The 19,271-nt window shown below is 35.8% G+C and overlaps 1 protein-coding gene across 2 annotated transcripts in view; it reads right to left on the bottom strand.

The window, feature by feature from the left end:
• ARIH1 (ariadne RBR E3 ubiquitin protein ligase 1) overlaps nt 1-19,271 on the bottom strand; it is a 108,029-nt gene that overhangs the window by 7,731 nt on the left and 81,027 nt on the right. For both annotated transcript variants that reach the window (NM_001081714.2, XM_005211286.4), the window contains 8 exons: nt 17,890-17,956; nt 16,492-16,598; nt 13,732-13,774; nt 13,134-13,205; nt 10,274-10,404; nt 6,798-6,855; nt 1,190-1,450; nt 25-137 (listed from right to left, as the gene is read on the bottom strand). In NM_001081714.2, coding sequence (NP_001075183.1) covers nt 25-137; nt 1,190-1,450; nt 6,798-6,855; nt 10,274-10,404; nt 13,134-13,205; nt 13,732-13,774; nt 16,492-16,598; nt 17,890-17,956 — 852 coding nt within the window. The remainder of the gene's footprint in view (nt 1-24; nt 138-1,189; nt 1,451-6,797; nt 6,856-10,273; nt 10,405-13,133; nt 13,206-13,731; nt 13,775-16,491; nt 16,599-17,889; nt 17,957-19,271) is intronic.

Below are 19,271 nucleotides of genomic sequence, written 5' to 3'. Positions count from 1 at the left end.
CTCAACAACTAAAAATAAACTTACCTGTACTTATCTTGTACTTTCTGCTTTATATCCTGCAGAGAGTCTTGGGAAATATCTCGTTCGAGGTAACCCGAGAGCACCTCTGTGGCATTCTCTAGATCTGCTTGGTTATTCTGCAATAGGAAGGAGAATATATAGTAAATTCTGCCTTCAAAAGAAAGCTAAGAGATAAACTATCTTAGCTACTTCCTTAATAGACTGTACTCAACACCAATTTTCACAGGTGGTCAATTGTACCTCTAAAGTCCTTCATTACTTCCACCTCTAACAACTTGTTTTCTCTTTTTTTTCTCTTAGGAGAACTTTTTAACTATGAAAAGAACCAAAGATTTATCCATTACCTCTGGAAGAATACCAAGTATAATTTGAAAGTACTTAAGAAAATGTTTTTGGAAATCTAGCTCTGAAAACTATTATGTTAAAGCCTGAGAAACAAACAGAAATGCATTATTCTTTATATCTAGCTAGATACCTAATCTTATCAGAAAACACTGTATGAAAGATTAAAATTTTGTTATCCAACCGTTACTAGTATAGCTAGTTCTGTACATTTACCCATCTAAATTCCCATCTGCTAGTCACTGTTACTATCTAGCCATCTATCCACATCAATACTGCATGTATAAATTTTAAATGAGCATCTCTACTTGAAAAAACTTTACTGCTGAAAGCCCCCTTTTAGTCACTACTTCTCCACAAAAGACAAGCTCCATATTTACTTCTAATACCATGTTATGAGTTTTACCTGAACAGACTTTTGAAAAGAACTTAAGATGTTCCTGGTGTTACATAAGCATTATACATGGATTGTCTCACTTAAACATCTTAACATTTCTAGAAAAGTATTATCCCCATTCTAAAACAGAGATATAGAAGAGGTTAAATAACTTGCTTCAAGTCAACAGAGCTAAAAAGTGATGAAGTCAAGATTCAAATTCAGGACTAATTGCAGAGCCTGCACACTTAATCACTAGCTGGCTAAACCACATCAATTTGAATGTAGTTTACAGCAAGATATCTGAATTTTTTGTACCTTCCTAATAAACAATAAACTTTTGATCCACATTCGGGGGCAAAGAGTAACCTTTAAAACTCTTATCTATAAAAGATAAGTAGTCCTATGACACACAGGTGGTTTTTTTACCCACTCAGTAACTATTCCTACCTCAAAGATAATGGACTGGTTATTCTTTTTGAGGTAGAAAGCGAAGACATAAGTGTACATGAGTGTGGCACGACACTGGCAGAGGACATCAACTGCTTTCTTCAGGAACTGCACCTCAATCCAGGACATGTTGTGCTGTTGCATCTCTTCCATTTTCTGTTTCACCTGAGCATATAGTTTGTGCTCAAAGCGGAGACTCTGCATGTGGTTCATATAGCGATTACAGTAGAACAGGTACCTCTGCAGGGCTGCCCTAGATCTCTGTCCCATTAAAAAAAATTAAGGTCACATAATTATAACAAATTTATTATAGGCACACAAAACCTGATATCATATTTACTGATGAAACGGAATAGGAATTTAGGCTAAAATCAAGAACAGAGAGACATCTATTGCTACCTCTGTTACTTAATATTTTTTGACTGTCCTATAGCTGTACTTTCCAATATAGCAGCCAGCAGTCACATATGGCCATTAAAAGTAAAATTTCAGTTTCTTAGTATTGCAGTCAGTGTCTACCAAATCAGACGGTGGTATTAAGAACATTTCCATCATTATGAATATTCTACTGGATAGCTCTGTTCTGCAGTGTGCAATAAGGTGCATCAATATTATAAAGTAAAAAACAAAAGAGAGGCAACCAGACATCATATAACTCCTAATATAATGCAACAGAAACTACACAGTACATTTAACACCAGTTAAGTGTTCTGTGTTCTTTCCACATCCCTCACCAAATCGTCTGAATGCGAGTATCTAGAATTAGCACCAGTTTCAGCAAGTTGAGGGATAGAAGAACCTAACCAGGGATTTGCAGTTGGGAAATCCAGAATAAGAAAAATGCTACAGCACAAAAATGATTTAAGTTTCCTCAACAAATAAATGGCAAAAGAAGAAGGAAAAAAACAAAAAGCCCCAAAACATGAAAGGACCTACAGATTATAACATCACATCCAACTTGTGGACCTATATGGATCCTCATTTGAACCAATTATAAAAGAAAGTTTATGAGATAAATGGGGACACTGGAACACATATTAACAAAATACTGCTTCAAAAATATATAATAAATATATAGCATAGTTATAAAATAACATAATATACAAATACTACTACAGTTTTATGAAAAATCTTTTAAAGTACATGAAGTATTAAAAAATATGATGAAGTATTTAAAAATATGATATCAGGTCTAAATTTGTTTTATATTGTTTATCATACTGCAAAAATAATTCACATGGGTCTCTCTTATTACACTGTAGATGTTAAGGAGATACACTTTTAAAAAAGTAATCTTGGGACTTGTCCAGTGGTCAAGACTTTGAGCTCCCGGTGAAGGGGAGAATGGGTTTGATCCCTGGTCAGGGAACTAAGATTTCACAGTTCAGTTCAGTTCAGTCGCTCAGTCATGTCTGACTCTTTGCAACCCTTTGGACTGCAGCATGCCAGGCTTCACTGAAACTCCAATACTTTGGCCACCTGATGTGAAGTGACTCACTGGAAAAGACCCTGATGCTGGGAAAGATCGAAGGCAGGAGGAGAAGGGGACGACAGAGGATGAGATGGTTGGATGGCATCACCAACTCAATGGACATGAGTTTGAGCAAGATTCCACAAGCAGCCAAAAATATCATTTTCTTCATATTAAATACTAGACACAACAAGATTAAAAAAAGCAATCTTGTTATAACTCTAGTACTTAATATCTAAAAAATGATTGTTGAATGTAACTACTATAGAAGGATTTCTTACCACACACATGGATTTCTTTTCTTTAAACACCATTCTCCTCTTCCTCTCCTCATGCCTATGGCTTACAAACAGTACAGATACTACGAGGCCTTATGCTTGGTCTCTTGCTCAGAAACACTAATTCTGAACCACATAACTAGCCAATCACATGATCCAGTATCTTACAACATGGAAACACCTAAAAAAACCTACACAAGTCATATTATTTCAGCAGTCAGGTAGGTAATCAATGCTTACACAGTGGAAAATTATGCCAATCATATCTAAAAATACTATGACAATTATATCTATTCATTATTAGATAAAAATAATATTGTTATTAGATATGATTATACATAATAAAATTATGCCAATTATTTCTAAAAATAGAATATGCAAAGAATAATCTACTTGGCATTTTACCTCCATACAAAGCACTAATATTTTCAAGAATTCCCAAGATGAAATGGAAAACCTAAATCATGAATTAAAATGTATGTTATAGGACTTAATATGACTAAGAGTTCTCAAACAGCTTGCATCATTAAGATAATTTTAAAATTCATATGAAAAAAACCAAACCACCCACACTACCACTGCAAATAATACCCATTTTTAAATCAAATCCCAGAATCTGGACTGAGAAATGCAATGTCCTGAAAACGCTTTGGAAAAACACACAATAACATGACTGCTTAGAAGACGGATAGGCAATCCAGCTGCTGCCTATTTTTGTTTTCAAAGTTAATCTGAAATGCTGCCACATCCACTCCTTTAAGTCTATGGCTGAGTCAGCAAGCATCACAGGAGAAGGATGGAACTGAGCAATTCTAACAGACTGGATAGTCTGCAAAGCTGAAAACAGTTACTACCTGACCACTCACAGAGGTATACTGACTCTGGGTTAGTAGATAAGAAAATTTAGGGAATTCCCTGGCAATCTGGTGGTCAGGACTCTGATCTGACAGCCAGGGACCCGGGTTCAATCCCTAGTTGGAAAACTAACATTCCGCAAGCCGCATAGTGTGGTCACAGAAAAGAAAAAAGAAAAGAAAAAAGTACCATATATGTTCTTTCTGTACTGTGTGCCAACCTTATAGTACTTTTTTAAGAACTACAACTGCCTAAAAATGGAAAACAAACAAACGAACTACAACTGCTGAGAAGCGGGCAAGAGAGGGTGAGATGGTTGCATAGTACCACCAACTCAACAGACATGAGTCTAAGCAAACACAGGGAATGGAATACTTTAGGACAGGGAAGCCTTGCGAACTGCAGTCCATGGGGTCACAAAGAGTCGGACACAACTTAGCAACAACAATATAACATAAATAGAATCATGTGACAGAGATCACAGAATGCTATCTGTAGACACTGGCTTTTTCACTCAGCACAGTGCCTGTGACATCTAAATTGCTATGTGGATAAACAGTTCATTTTTTGTTATCACTGAATAATATTTCACAGTATGGATTACCATGGTTTGTTTAATCATTCACCAATTAAGGAAAGTTTTAGATGTTTCCAGTTTGGGACTATAACAAATAAAGCTGCTATGAACCACTGTTTAAAAAAAGGAACTACAATTGCCAGAAAACACTAGGCCAGAGTATGGACGTAGAGGAAGTGAGGAAAGAATAAGCTAGGTGTGTATGCCGTGGTGTGCTCCATTCTGGGAGGTATGGCTCCTACTAAATAAACAAATACAGTCAACTCATACAAACCCCTTTCCCTGTACACTCACAGGATCAGAAGATTCTAGTTTAGTCCAATATATGACCTAGAAAAATAATGCAATCTAATGTCTACAATCTATACATTAAAAGGGCTAAGAAGCTATGTCCAATAATCCACCCTCCCTGCAGATCTCAGAAAGGAATGCTACCAGCACCCAAACACTTACCAGTTAAGGTCAAGGATAACCCATACACTTTCCATTGTCAGCAAATTCTGGCTAGATTTAGCCAGACTACTAAAGAACCTGCCTGCCAATGCAGAAGACATAAGAGACCCAAATTCGATCTATGGGTCGGGAAGATCCCCTGGAGAAGGAATTGGCAATCCACTCCAGTATTCTTGCTTGGGGAACCCCATGAACAGAGGAGCCTGGCAGGCTACAGTCCATGGTTTAGCAAAGAGTTGGACACTACTGAAGCAACTTAGCACACAAAAACTAAAAGCCCACCATGGTAATTAGGAAAAATATAATGCTACATAAGAGAAAAACAGCATTTCTTTATGGATTGAAAAAAATATTATCATAATTAGAAGAAAACTTTAGGACAAAAGCAGAAAGCCAGAAAGGGAGGCGGGGGGAGCTAAGATTTAAAAACAAACCTGAAACAGAAGGAGATGCAATGACAAACTTAGCTGAATAAAAATGAAAGAGAGGACTCAATTCAAAATGGAGGGTGGGAAAGGCATCACTCTCATTGCAGAGTTTTTTATACAAAGGTTACATGGGTGATGGTTCTCAAATTATAGTCTGAGGATACTAGAGGGAACTGGAGTAGGGGTTCCAAATGATCTCGTTTAAACAGACCATGGAAATTTTTAAATATTAAAAATCTGATAATAACCTGAAGAAAACACAAACACTCGACCACCTGAATAAACTTATGACAACGCTTTCAGGTCTTACATTTGTAAAATGGCTAAAAATGGCATCAAGCCATACTACTTTAACTGCACCAGAGTTGAGAATAAGTGACAGGAAATACATTAATAATAAATTCTGATCAAATCAAATTTTGATGCACTGTAGGGATGAAAAGGCAATAGTTGATATATAGAAAACTGATGGGAGAACAAATTATCACGTGGTACTTATAGTAGTATAATAATACTAAATTCAAAAATTCTGGGTCTTAGTCTATCAACAGTAATTCAATTTCAACAAATAACTTATTTGTATAATTAGTTTTTTTGAGTTTCACTGGTTGTGGGTTTTTTCGTTTGGTTGTATAGCTGCTTAAAATAGTCCAGCTGGTTTTACTTTAAACACAGTTAATATAGTAATATTATAATGAATATAATGTAAACCAACATTATAACCTGTGGGTTTTTTCCCCCTTTAAAACGATCACAAATATTGTAAACATCTGAAATATGACAGCCTAGGTTATGTAAATATATTCTTTTGTATTTACAGTAATTTAAATAAATTTTAAAGGAGCCTTTGAAAAGTGAAATAATAACAAACAGGTCATGTTCTGGCTTGCATCTTGGCAAGACAAGTCTTTTTAAAAGATTCTGGGAAGAGAAATGGGGACTTTCAATACACAATGTATGAATGTAAGGGATGACTAAATTCTAGAATTCTACTATTAAGGCAGAATTACTAGCCTGAAAGGAACTCAAAGTGTTACTGAATCTAATCCACACCAAGGGTTTGAATCTCTTCTTCTATAAAAGTGGGTTATTTCCTTATTCAGTAATAGGGAAATCCCTACCTCCTGAGACAGTTCATTCCAAGTTACCTAAAATCATTAGAGCTTCTTGAACAATGAAGTAATTAATTAAAAAGAAGTGAGGCTGGATATAAATAGCAGCAGTGCCATTTAACAAATACTGTCCTTTAGACTCTTTGCTGGGCAGGGAACACCTTGCTATGGAAGACTACTGATACCTAGAGGTATGCTATATTACTAGACTGTTTTTTGTTTTTTTTTTTTAATGCAAACAAATCTATAAATAGGAATACTCCTAATATGTATTTTGCATAAGATTCCCTTTCTACATGTATACAGATATACAGTATTTATTGGAATATCCTTTAACAAATCTTTCAGAATTGAACTCTTTTGCTAAATTATTCCCTAATCAACAGATAATGCACACTCCTGTTCAACCGTTACCTGAAAATAAATGTACTTACCTCCTGTGCGTCTCTTGCTGCCTTTGCATCATCCTCATTATAGCGGTTACAGTTGTACCTGAAGTAAGTAAAGAGGATTCCATAAAGCCATAAATCAATGAAAAGGGAACAAATCACAGAATTTTAGCCTGGATTTAGCAATTATATAGAGCCAATATTCTCCTTTACAAAGATAAAATGAGGTGAAGAAAAAAAGCCCCTAGGTGTTTGAATCCTTTCCAAGAGTATGTCTGTTCTCTATTAGTAAAAAGCAGTTTCCCACCCCCTGAGGCAGTCCACTCATTAAGTTTACTGATAATCATTGGAAAACATTGTTATTTTTTCATTTACCAACTGTAGTTTGAACTTCTAATTCATATTTTGAAGAAAGAGACTATCTCATCTCCTACACAGTCTGTTATTTAGCCAAATATTTTCAATTTTTCCAGATTACTCACCTTGTTATCCTCACTTGTATACACCAAAAAGAACCAACTGTTGACAGACTGTTATGTGACAAGTGCTGTGCTATATGCTTTATATGCTCTGAACAGTTTATGAGAATCCCTGAAAACTCAATATACAAAATGAGGAGCAAGGGGAAATCTCCCCAGAGAAGTCAGCTCAGAGTGGAGATGTGTAAGACAGGCACTTCTCCTTCCTGATTACCTGTTTTATTTTATGGGAGCCTACATTTTGAGAACAACTGACATACACTATATTCCATCCACTTACTAAGGATTTTAACTGTACTATCACATTTAATCCCCTCAATTACCTTATGAAATATGTATCATTATCCTCACTGAGCATATGAAGAATCCGATTTTGAGAAGATAAGCAACATATTAAGATCACAAAAGAAGAGTTTCAGAGGTGGAAATTAATCTGATGCCCTTCTGCCAACTGAGACCCATGCTCTTAACTAGTGAATACATATCTTCAGAATCTTTCTAATGATGACCTTTTTAGAAGAATTTTGAATTTAATATAAATCTCATTAAACTGAATTTAGTATTCCAGCCTGTCAAATTCTTTAGGATTAAAATGGTTTATATATTCAATATCTCTCTTTGATATAACCCCAAAATATTGTATACAAAATTTTTTATATTAATTCAAGAAAATCATCAATACAATTGAACAGAAAAGCAGTATATAGTTTATGTGAATAAAAAAGATGTGGACAAAGCCTTTCAGCAAACCTTAAAGCATTCCACTAGGAAGACACAAATCTATTACCTGTACTCCCAAACATCTCCATCTGTAGTTCACAGCCTAGGCTACAAACCTCTGTCCACAATGAAATACCTTGCTGAAATCTACCAAACATTCCATAATTCATCATCCTAACAATACCATTTGATTCTGGAATTTCACATAAGAGAAAAACTAAACAAACTAACAAACTATGGTTCATATGCAATTTGTGGAATGAGAAATTCTGAAAATTTGAATTACACTGTCTGCTCCCAATCTTAGGTTCCTTTCTATTTTCCACAGTACTCAGAAACAACCAACAGTGATCACTGATTTCATCTCAAAGTTTTTAAAGTAACCCAGACCACAATTCACCTGAGTCAAGAGACATTACCAGTCCCCCAGATGGATTAATAATCCTCTCTTACCAATAATTATTCTACTCACAAATAAGCCTAAAGATGCCTCTTCTCACTATCTACTGGTCAACGATTAACACATTTTCTTCCTAACTGATATATCCTCAAAAACTTTCCTTTTGATATTTGTTAGATATTTTTAAGCCTCAACTCACTCTGGGCTTTACTCTGTCAACATTAAGAATTTTAAGGCCAAGAAAGCAAGGAGGGCTCATCTATATTTCCAACTGAGATTACTGACAGTGCTATCTGGAATGTTATTTTGAAGATTCTAAGATATTTTCAGATTTAAACAAGAAAGCACAGCAAGGATTCATCTGCAATATTAGCCACGGGAAAAGGCAAGATACAGGCAACATTTCTGATAACCCCCGGACCCAGCCATTCTTCATTCTTCCGTAGTCATCATTTGTTTTGTATCCCTTTCATTTTTCAATCCAGTTCATTTAAAATTTGAGTTGTGATCAGAGACTTCCTTACATACACACAAAAGTCTCTTTAATACTTGTCCCCCATTCCCTCTCTTCTTCACTAAACTTGTATATATACACTCATATGAATTTAGTTTCTGGGAACACTCTAATCTTCAGTTTGCATTCCTAAACCCCAAATATCTTTCCTTGGCTCTGACAGTAGTAAAATCACTTTTTTTTTTCACCTAACCAATTAGTTTTTACCTAAACTAGTTTAGAATCAATTCAAGACAATCGCTCTATTCCTCTAATTAATGAAATAAATGAAAATTCCAAAGAAACTAAAAGGGAATGTTTGCCATTGTCTTAAGTTCAGATTCTCCTCATCTTGTCTTGAGCTTGCAATTTTTCCCCTCCCACCCACTCTCTACAAAGCAGCCACAATGTCCAGATAAAGTATGGAAAACACCTAATACAGAGCATGTCATCTAAACTACAGACATAACGTTGTTATTCTCAGTAAAAATACTTCTGATAATTGTCCAAACTACTTCAGGTCCCAGTCTACTTTCTCTTTTCCTATTCCCCACAATTTATGAGGGGCCACAAACTCAAACACCAACAGGAGACAAATGCAAATAACATAAACTAGTCAAAACGGCAATCTGCATTATTGTAACACCCAGAAATATTTCCACATTTACCAGGAGATGCGCTAGCTCCCATTTTTCTTGTTTTGAGAAAAATGCAACAAGATATCTTTAATCTAACTTGCATTTTCCCTGCATGCATGATAAGAAACATGCAGGGAACAAAGGTATGTATCACTACCAAATGTGCCATCGTAAGACATGCAAATGCCAATAAGCTTTGGTCTTAGGGAAAACATTAAACTGCAGTAAAGGCTCCATCTAAAAAGCAACCAACCAATTCCAGGTGATTTTTGCCAAAAAGAAATGCAGGCCTGTTCTTATGTTTCAATGAATGCTAAAACTCTGGATTGCACTGGGTAATTTTCCAGTTCTTAAAGTTTGGACAGATTTTTTTGTCGAATGGCATGCAGGATAACTAAAACACAACTGTGGATTGGGTTCTGCCAAGTGTCTTTATTGTCTAGAGAGACGTATTAGACAACGCTGAGTAAGTCATGTACTATCACATTCTTCTACCTTTGTTCATGCTACTCCTTTTGCTCTGAATGTTTTTCCTACCACTTTTTGAACAAATGGAACTCTTAGTCTTTCTTAAAGTTCAACTCAGTTGTTACCTGATCTGTGAAATAAATCTTATTAAACTCTCTTTGGATATCTTGCATACACTTCTAATACTGATCACACCCTGTATTCATTTATCTAGTCCCAAGTTAGAGGGTGATTTTCATGAGGCAGAAACCTTATTCATAATATGCGGCAGATACATCACACAGTTATGTGAACATGTTCTTCCCTTCGTTTCCCCAACCTACCAGGCAGATCCATGTGGTTCCCAAGGGCCAAGACACACCCAGCAAAACTCTGCTTTACAGTTCTGGTTACGACAGACCATGTGATTACAACCGCCATCCTTCTCAATTGTGACATGGCATTTGGGACATTCCTATGAAGAGAAACTATAAAGTTGGTGTCAATGCTACACTGAGGAGAAGCCAGCTCTAGATTTGGTTTATTTTTAAATTGATTCTGTGATTTATTGTGATTGATACATGTAAAGCACTTAGAACAGTGTCAAACACTTAAGTACTATTGAAAATGAGTTATTATTACGGGTTTTTAAGATGCATGACAATTTAAGGATTTGTTTTAGTGGGGTTGGGGGACAAAAACATTTTAAGTACTTTTAACCATACACACAGTAATAATAGTTTTATGAGAGGCTAAACATTTTGTTCCTGTAAACATACTGTTCCAGTGCTATCTGGAAATAATTATTGAATACTTCCTGTATCCCATACATTGTTCTCAGTGTTCTATATGCATTAACTCATAATCCTTATAGTGGTCTTACTCCGATTTCCATTCATCAGATGAATAAACTAAGAGAAAATGTTAAAGAAACGAATCCAAGGCTATACAAGTAGCAAACGATAGTTAGGATTCAAACCCAAGCAATTTGGCCTTAAGAGTCAGGCAAGTAAAACTGATCATTCTTTTTGTGGCTACTGAATTTCCCAACTTTCTTCTGCCAAATACCCTTGTTAAAATCTTTTCATTGTGGTTCCTTGACAACAGTGCTGCAGAGATTACATCCCCTTGCTCAAGTCTGTATCATTTTCTTGGTTGCTAATGAGCCAAAGTTACTACCCTTGTGGGCACATCTAATGTTCTTCCTCTTGAAAAATTTAGAGAATGAAACTTACTCATTATTTTTAATAAAACTATGAATAAGATGTAAAGCTTGGATTTTTGCTGTATGTTTTTGTGTTGATGTCTATTACTCCCATAAAGGGAGGAAAGTATCACCCAACATAATATTTGTACAATTCAGCTAAAGTGAACAGATTTTACTGTCCACAAACTATAGTATTTCAAAAGAGGTCAATACCATCAGATTTTTGAAGTTACTCACATAAAAAATACTATCATCTTCCCAAAGAAGCAAATTTCAGGCCTAAAATATGTTTCATTCTATATTTCTTGGCTATAATTAACTAAACAGTATTGATTTCTTAATATAACAACAACCTGCAAATCTAAGGTGCTAGTAACAAAAATAAGCTTCTGAAATGTCTCCAGAGGGAAAAACCCTCAGTTTCATCTCAAAACTTCCAACTGATAAATCTATTATTACAAATTGTCATTCTTACTTAATAATCTACCCTCTAAACAAAGTCAAGCATATTCAAACCTATACTCCCTATTTTAAATATCTTGGAGATTTAGAGTATGTAGGGATTTTTCCAGATGCAGGAGAGGGTAGTTTATAATCAAACTACTTAGGGAAAATACAACTGCTCTATTCTAAATACTAATCTGACAGCATATTTAAGGATCTAGGACTTTAATGAACATTTCTGGTGGAGAAATCTTCAATTTTTGAAGAAGAATGCTTAAATAACAGAAAAAAAAATTTTTTAATAAAAAAGCAACCACTTTCTGATATTATAGTAAGGTTTTCTTAAGTGCCATAAGGTATGTTTATCATGCTGGTTTCAGAGACATAGAAATGCTAATTTCAAAACTACATTCCCCAAAGATGTGGGTATTTCTTTTATGCAACAGGACTGTTTTATTGCCAATGCTTTCTGGGAGACAGAAATGTAAACATGTTTTAATCTTTTAGGGTAGAGCCAGGTATCAGTGTTATAGAATCACGTGCTGGCTGTCATTTAAGCAATCCTTATTCTTATCATTATCCCATAATTGAGTGATGGAAGACCGCAAAGTTATAACTAACTCTGGTCAAACAACTCAATATTCTTCAAAGCATCATCATCATATGTGAAAGACAACAATAAAAATAAACAGCCCATGAATAACACTATTAGTCATCACTAAAAGCCACTTCCTATTCAGACAGGACATAAGATTGGATGTTTATACAATTTCCTACAAAAAATTGGCTGGGTACACAGTTTGGATTCAAATGCTTACCACTTAGGGATAGAAAAGAAGGGTGTTCAAGTTTATTTGCATTTGTATGACATTCCTCTAGGGTTTAAGATGTGGTTTATGTCATAAAGATACTGAACTTTGAAACTAGTATCACGACCAATGAATTCAATAAATAAACCCCCCAAAACCAAGGATATTCGTGTTATCCTTAAGCTTCCATTTCTCAGGAATCAAGTCTTTTAGTAAATTATATTTTGGAAGTTCAACATGTTAAAAACGTTAAATTTGTTAAGCCCAGTTCAATTACATAATTAAATTACTCATTTACTCTGACTCAATACTGCCCTAAAGAATAACTCCTTAAAAGTTAAACCCTGGAGATTTTAAGGGGCAGAAATATAGCCTAGTTAAAAAAAAAAAAGGCTAGATGCAGTAAACTCTATTATTGGTATACTAGAAGGCAGCCAAGAATTTACATGAAAAGATATTATCAAACCCCAGGGTAGAAAACTGATTAAGCAACCACTACTTTTCTGATGGAAGAAAACTAAAGCAGAGTACTACACATACTACAGTAGAGTACTCAATAAAACAAACTCAAACAGTAAAACAAAGGAAAATTATTAATAGGCAATCATTCTGAAAACAAAAAGCAAACTAATCAAATGAAAGGGAAAAGAAGGCCCTTTAGTATGTAAACTTACTGCTTCTGAAGTTGATACACCTGTTCTTATCAGTTTCAATACCAAGTGTTTACTGAAGGAATATACCAACCTTTGTGTTGGCTGCAATCCAATTAGAGGTTTCACTGTCATCATCACACTTTTTAATCCACTTCTTCAACCACTGTTTGAAAACAAGAACTGTTAGAGCACAACAGAAGACTTAAGGATAGCAAATTACATCAACATAATATAGTCAAGCTTAAATGTAAAAGCCAAAGGATAGGATTGTCACTGGATTTACTTCTTTTTAAACCAAGAAATCCTGTGATTCTCATTTACAGTCCAGGTACATTAAAAAAAAAAAGAAAAAAATCAACCAAAGGAGGACTTTCTCTAGCTGCAGGGAAGTGAGGAACCTAGAATTCAACAAGCAGCCCAGCTTCAAGGTGTGTCCTTCCCCTTAGCTAATTATACAGCTTTCCAAGGGAAGGACCTTAACCCTCATTATCCTCATAATCAGGAGATAACTTTATTCCTAAGCAATGTTCCCAGAATATTTGCAAAAATCACCTGAAATAAAAAGGACAAAATACCATGTTCCAACTACTAATGAATAAATAACAAAATGTGGGCTGTGACTTAAAGTCATCAAGTCTTAGAAGTACTCTACTACCTTATTTAAAAATGAAAATGCCAGGCAAACTCACCTTACATTTAACAGGGTCATGCCAATTTTCTCCACAGTTAAAGCTGTTAAGTGACACAAGAGTTAAAAGAATTAAGTCCTACCTACTGTGAGTAAACAAACAAACAACTTCACGCTTTACAGAACCTCAGTACTTTCACCAGTTTCTCGTGACTGGCAAATACAAGGAAAGGAACCATGTCTATTTTACTCTGAAGTAATTTACTTAGCCTGTAGTACTAGGGCCAGCACACACTGAGTGTGTGTGTGTGAAATGAAGAAATGACCTGAAGGATGAAGACATTTTATCATGACAATTACAGAATAAATGACTGTCTAAATAGCTACCAAACTGTTGTATGCTGTGTGCTTAGTCACTTAGTCGTGTCCGACTCTTTGCGACCCCGTGGACTGTAGCCCACCAGGCTCCTCTGTCCATGGGGATTCTTCAGGCTAGAATACTGGAGGGGGTTACCATGCCCTTCTCCAGAACAAACTGTTAAGACAGTACAATCAGTTTAGAGTTGTATTTTCTGATAGTTTTTAATATGTGTAATTCCTTGCTGCAACCACTGTCTAACTGAACTAAAATGAAATCATGTTCAATAATCTGAACTTACAATGCTTCATAGAAAGTGAAAGTGAAGTCGCTCAGTCACGTCCGACTCTGCGACCCTGTGGACTGTAGCCTACCAGGCTTCTCCGTCCAGGGATTCTCCAGGCAAGAATACTGGAGTGGGTTACCATTTCCTTCTCCAGGGATATTCCCGACCCAGGGATCGAACCCAGGTCTCCCGCATTGGAGGCAGATGCTTTAACCTCTAAGCCACCAGGGAAGCCCTGGTGGGGTTCCCCATAAAGAATGCTTCATAGGTATATATTAAATATTTAACATTCCAAATGAAGAGTTAGTCTGACTTCGTATGGTAATTCTATACTTTAGTACTAATGCACAGTAAGCAATATGTGGGAAACAAACAGGTCACATATTTTTGCAAGATCCAAACAAATGAACCTCAGCCTAGTAAAGTGTACCAAACAAGGTATAAAACAAAAGATGATGACTACATATTCTGCTACATTAACTGCTAATTCCTTTCTGCTTTCTAGGAGCATGGTTTAAAAAGTATAAATTAAGAATAAACACTCCCTCGTGGCTCAGATGGTAAAGAGTCTGCCTGCAATGCTGGAGACCCTGGTTCTATCCCTGAATCAGCAAGATCCCCTGGAGAAGGAAATGGCAACCCCCTCCAGCATTCTTGCCTTAAAATCCCATAGACAGAGGAGCATGGCAGGCTAAAGTACATGGGGTCGCAAAGAATCAGACACAACTGAGTGACTAACAATACTACTAAGAATAAAAACAAATGCTTGTGAAAAACATAAGCGTGGAATGGCTGATTAATTAATCAAGTACTTTGGGAATGCCCAAAATCCTTTGCAAATTAGAAGAATAAAGTGCTCTCAGTTTAAATGAAGCCACGATAATGGTTAGTTCTAGAAGACGGGGAATGGAATAGAGAAAGGAACATCAAGAAGCTTCAAATATATCTTTCATGTTTTATTTCTTGACAAAAACAAACTGATTTTCATTAAGGTCGGTTGTAACTTTGTAAGTGTTTAAGTATTGCTGTTATTCTCTATACTAAACCTGTATTTGAAATACTTCATACACAAAATATATTTGAAAGCAGGGAAGGAATTAGACTCCACACTATGTCTACAGAGTAAATTCTGAAATGATAATGTATAACCTTTACCAAAATAGCATGTACTTTACACAAACTTAATCTCTGTGAGTTTTACCTATTCTTTTGGGAAATATTTAGTATTAATGATGCTAAGACTAAATCTATTGCTGTTTGGAGGAAAAAAAGAATGATACAGAGCAATTTCCCTAGAGGGCTAGTGGTTAGGACTCCATCCTCTCACTGCCAAGGGCCTGGGTTCAAACCCTGGTCAGGGAACTACGATCCCACAAAATGCGTACCCATGACCAAAACAGAAACAAACAACAAAAAAAGAATGATATGGAAAACCAATAAAATGTGTATTTGCTACCTATAGAGCCCCTTGGCTTTAACAGCTTCTCATTTCTAAAAGATCCATAAAGGAATGGTCTCTAATGTGTGGTAATGGAAATTCCCTGCTAAGTTGAACCTAGAATTCAAAGGCTATGGTACTTCAAGAATCCAGGTTACCAAGAAAGCTGGGGCCAGAAGCCCCAGAGAAAACTCTTAGTTAAAAAAGATTTAATCAACAACTAAAAGATTTAATCAACATCTAATCAACCAAGTTTTAGCTTTCCAAATTTATCTACATATTTTTAGGACCAAGATTAAACTCATCAGAACAAAGGAAATTAAAAACTCCTAACTCTGTATTTCCTAAGAGATAATCTGAATACAAATCATGAGCCATAAGGAAACAAAAAACAATGTGACAAAATAAGCTGTTAATCAGAAATGAGAACTAAGTTCTTGTCCCAGATCTTTAGGTTTGTTCCTATATATGTGCCAATGGAGGATACAAGGAAAAGTGATTATAACTGCACTTTTTTTTCCCATAAGAAAATAAATCCAAAACTTACAGCAACATAGAAAGAGGAAAATTATCTTAAGATATGAGACTTTTTAAGCTAAGTTTTATTTTAAAGAAATATATGCTATTTAAAATCAGTTATCACCAACCTACCTGAGGTAAAGAAAATTTTCTATTTCACTACCAAAAATAAATAGAAAAGCTATGTGTACTACTCCAATTCAGGAAATCACCTGCTTACCAAAACTGGCGCCCACATTTGCAGCGAACAGGTTTAGCATCAGGATACTGAACTTTAACAACGTGGTGGCAGTCTGGGGCAGGACACCACTTTAACAGTCGATTGCACTGAAATACAAGTTAGAAAATTAAAAAATGACAGCAAATTAAATCATGATGCAAGATTTCCCAGCACACCATGCAATTATGTATACTACTTCCTCACTATCATAAAGTGCGGATGGTGTCACAAGCATTTAAAACCCTGCTATCAATAGTCTTTTACAGCAATGCTTCTGGATGTACTGTTTTTCTAAGATTATAGATCACTTGAATACCTGGAATTATAAACTATCTCTTGTTCTATCTTCAAAATCCCACTGGGAAACTTTAAAATAAATAATCACCATTATGTGATCATTAACACACATCAATTTGTGTATGGTTCTATTTCAGGGCAATTTTATAAGCTGCAAAAAAATAAGGTAATGCTTCTACTCAGGGAAGGAGTTCATATGCTATATGAAACAAGCTAAAGAATACACATGGAATTCCTCTCTTTGGCCATAAAAAGTTCTTCTAAAAACAAAAACCAGTTCCTAAGCCACAGCAATGGTTGCATTTTAGTTCTTCAAAAGAAATATAACTTTTGATATATTTTTATTATGGGACAAAACATTGCTCAAGGAACACTCCATGAGAATTCAAGTTTATTGACCATTTTTAAAAATGTGTATTCTTTACAACTGCTATTTCTAGAAGACCTTCAGTTTAACTGCTAATAAAAATTAATATTACTTTCTAGAAGTGAAATACCAAGTTACACTCATGCTCTTACACAGGGGCTGGCAAACTTCTTTCAAATGGAGCCCGATAGTAGATATATTTGGCTTCATGGGCCATTCTTTAGCAACTACTCAACTCTGCCACTGCAGCACAAAAGCAGTCACAGACCACACGGGCGTGTTCAAATAAACCTTTATTTACAAAAAGCAGACTCGCCGTGCTTTGACAATTTCTTTTCTGTTAAGCCATACTTGATACAACATACAAAAACCACTAAACAATTCATTTTTAACCAAGTTTACTCGTAATGCAAGGAAGGTAAAACAAGTAGAGATATAGCAGGGCTAATGTATCAAACGTGATGAAACATGACATCACTAAGAATCAGCTACAGTTCTCTGCTAAGGATAAAGACTATAAAAATAATTTTATCAAAGCTTAAGACCTATGAAAAGACATCTATTTATTGATTTGTCAGATTCTTTTGAGAATAAAGGTATTTTGGTATGCTTCATAAAAAGATAGTAACTGAAGTTATCATAAAGGTGTTTCTTATGTAAGACAAACTGAGTACTTCTATTAATAAGCAGAATTTCTTTTATTTAAAGAATGAAAACTTATGAGAATCACTTACCTCTACAAAGCTATTTGTTATTAAATGCTGATACTTTAATTTAACTTTTGAATCTGTGATCAGGCGCCTGAAAGTGAGAATAAAAATAGTTTATTAGGAGGTTTTCAGCTAAGGGTATTTTCCACATTCATAAAATAAAATTTCAATGCTCTGGTATGAAACTGCCTTAAATTGAAAGTACTAAAATATATCTATAAACTGTCAACATATATAACTCTAGGAATCAAAACAATAATCTCAAAGTTTCTATAATTTTATTTTGGTAGATGTTTCCCCCTGGTTCTTATACTCTAAATATTCCATTTTTACCCAACTGGTATTTGTGTTGTAGTCTAATGACTTACCAACTATCGCCAAATTTGGGCCCCTTTCAGAGTCTTCTGACTCTCATATCTTGCCTTAAGACAGCAATTCTTGGCCACCTTTCCTAAGATCTCCTCCCCTAAAATCAGTGTGTGAAATAAAACAATCTTGACAGGAATGTTCAGAGATGGATACAGGTTTTGCCACATATAATTCTGATAGCCTTCTTCTTCTGAAATCTTCTGGTAATTTATTAGAAATGCTTACTAATTGCAATCTGGCATTCCTTATTCACCTAGAATACTGTAAGTCACAAGAATTTCTTAAACTCACAGGAACTCATGAAAGTGAAGAACCTTCAAGTTTAATTTTCACTAGTTAAACATGCCTGTGGGTATTATAGGAAAACGGTATTAAAGCAAAGAAAGTAACCACCAAAGAAGCTATTAAGAACAGTACCAAAAAAATGTAAAGTCCAATATCATCTTGAGTTTCTTATACCACTCACTTCTCTTATCACACTGCCCTTACAAAAGATCCCCACCCAGTCCTGTGCACTCCTCAGTGTACTCCTCTTGCATCTGTATTCTTTCAAAATAGTAAGCACCACCCTTCCTCAGGGCCTCCCTGGTGACTGAGACAGTAAAGAAACTGCCTGCAATGCAAGAGACCTCAGTTTGATCCCTGGGTTGGGAAGATCCCATGGAGAAGGCCATGGCAACCCACTTCAGTATTCTTGTCTGGAGAATCCCCATGGACAGAGGAGCCTGGCTGGCTACAGTCCAGGGGGTTGCAAAGAGACAGACATAGCAACAACTAAGCACAGCACACCGGAGGTCAGGGGAGGCGTCAGAGAAGAGCAACCCCATGTCCAAGGAGCGGCGGCTGCGCAGGCACAGGAGGGCCGAGAGGAGCTACTGCATGTCCAAGGTCAGGAGGGGCAGCCGTGAGGAGAGACCCCTCATCCAAGGTAAGGAGCAGTGGCTGCGCTTTACTGGAGCAGCTGTGAAGAGATACCCCACGTCCAAGGTAAGAGAAACCCAAGTAAGACAGCAGGTGTTGCGAGAGGGGATCAGAGG

The sequence above is a fragment of the Bos taurus genome, chromosome 10 (genome assembly GCF_002263795.3).
Source record: "Bos taurus isolate L1 Dominette 01449 registration number 42190680 breed Hereford chromosome 10, ARS-UCD2.0, whole genome shotgun sequence".
NCBI classification, from domain to species: Eukaryota; Metazoa; Chordata; class Mammalia; order Artiodactyla; family Bovidae; genus Bos; species Bos taurus.
The sequence above is the reverse complement of the archived record's forward strand: the minus strand, read 5'-3'. Positions and strand labels throughout refer to the sequence as shown.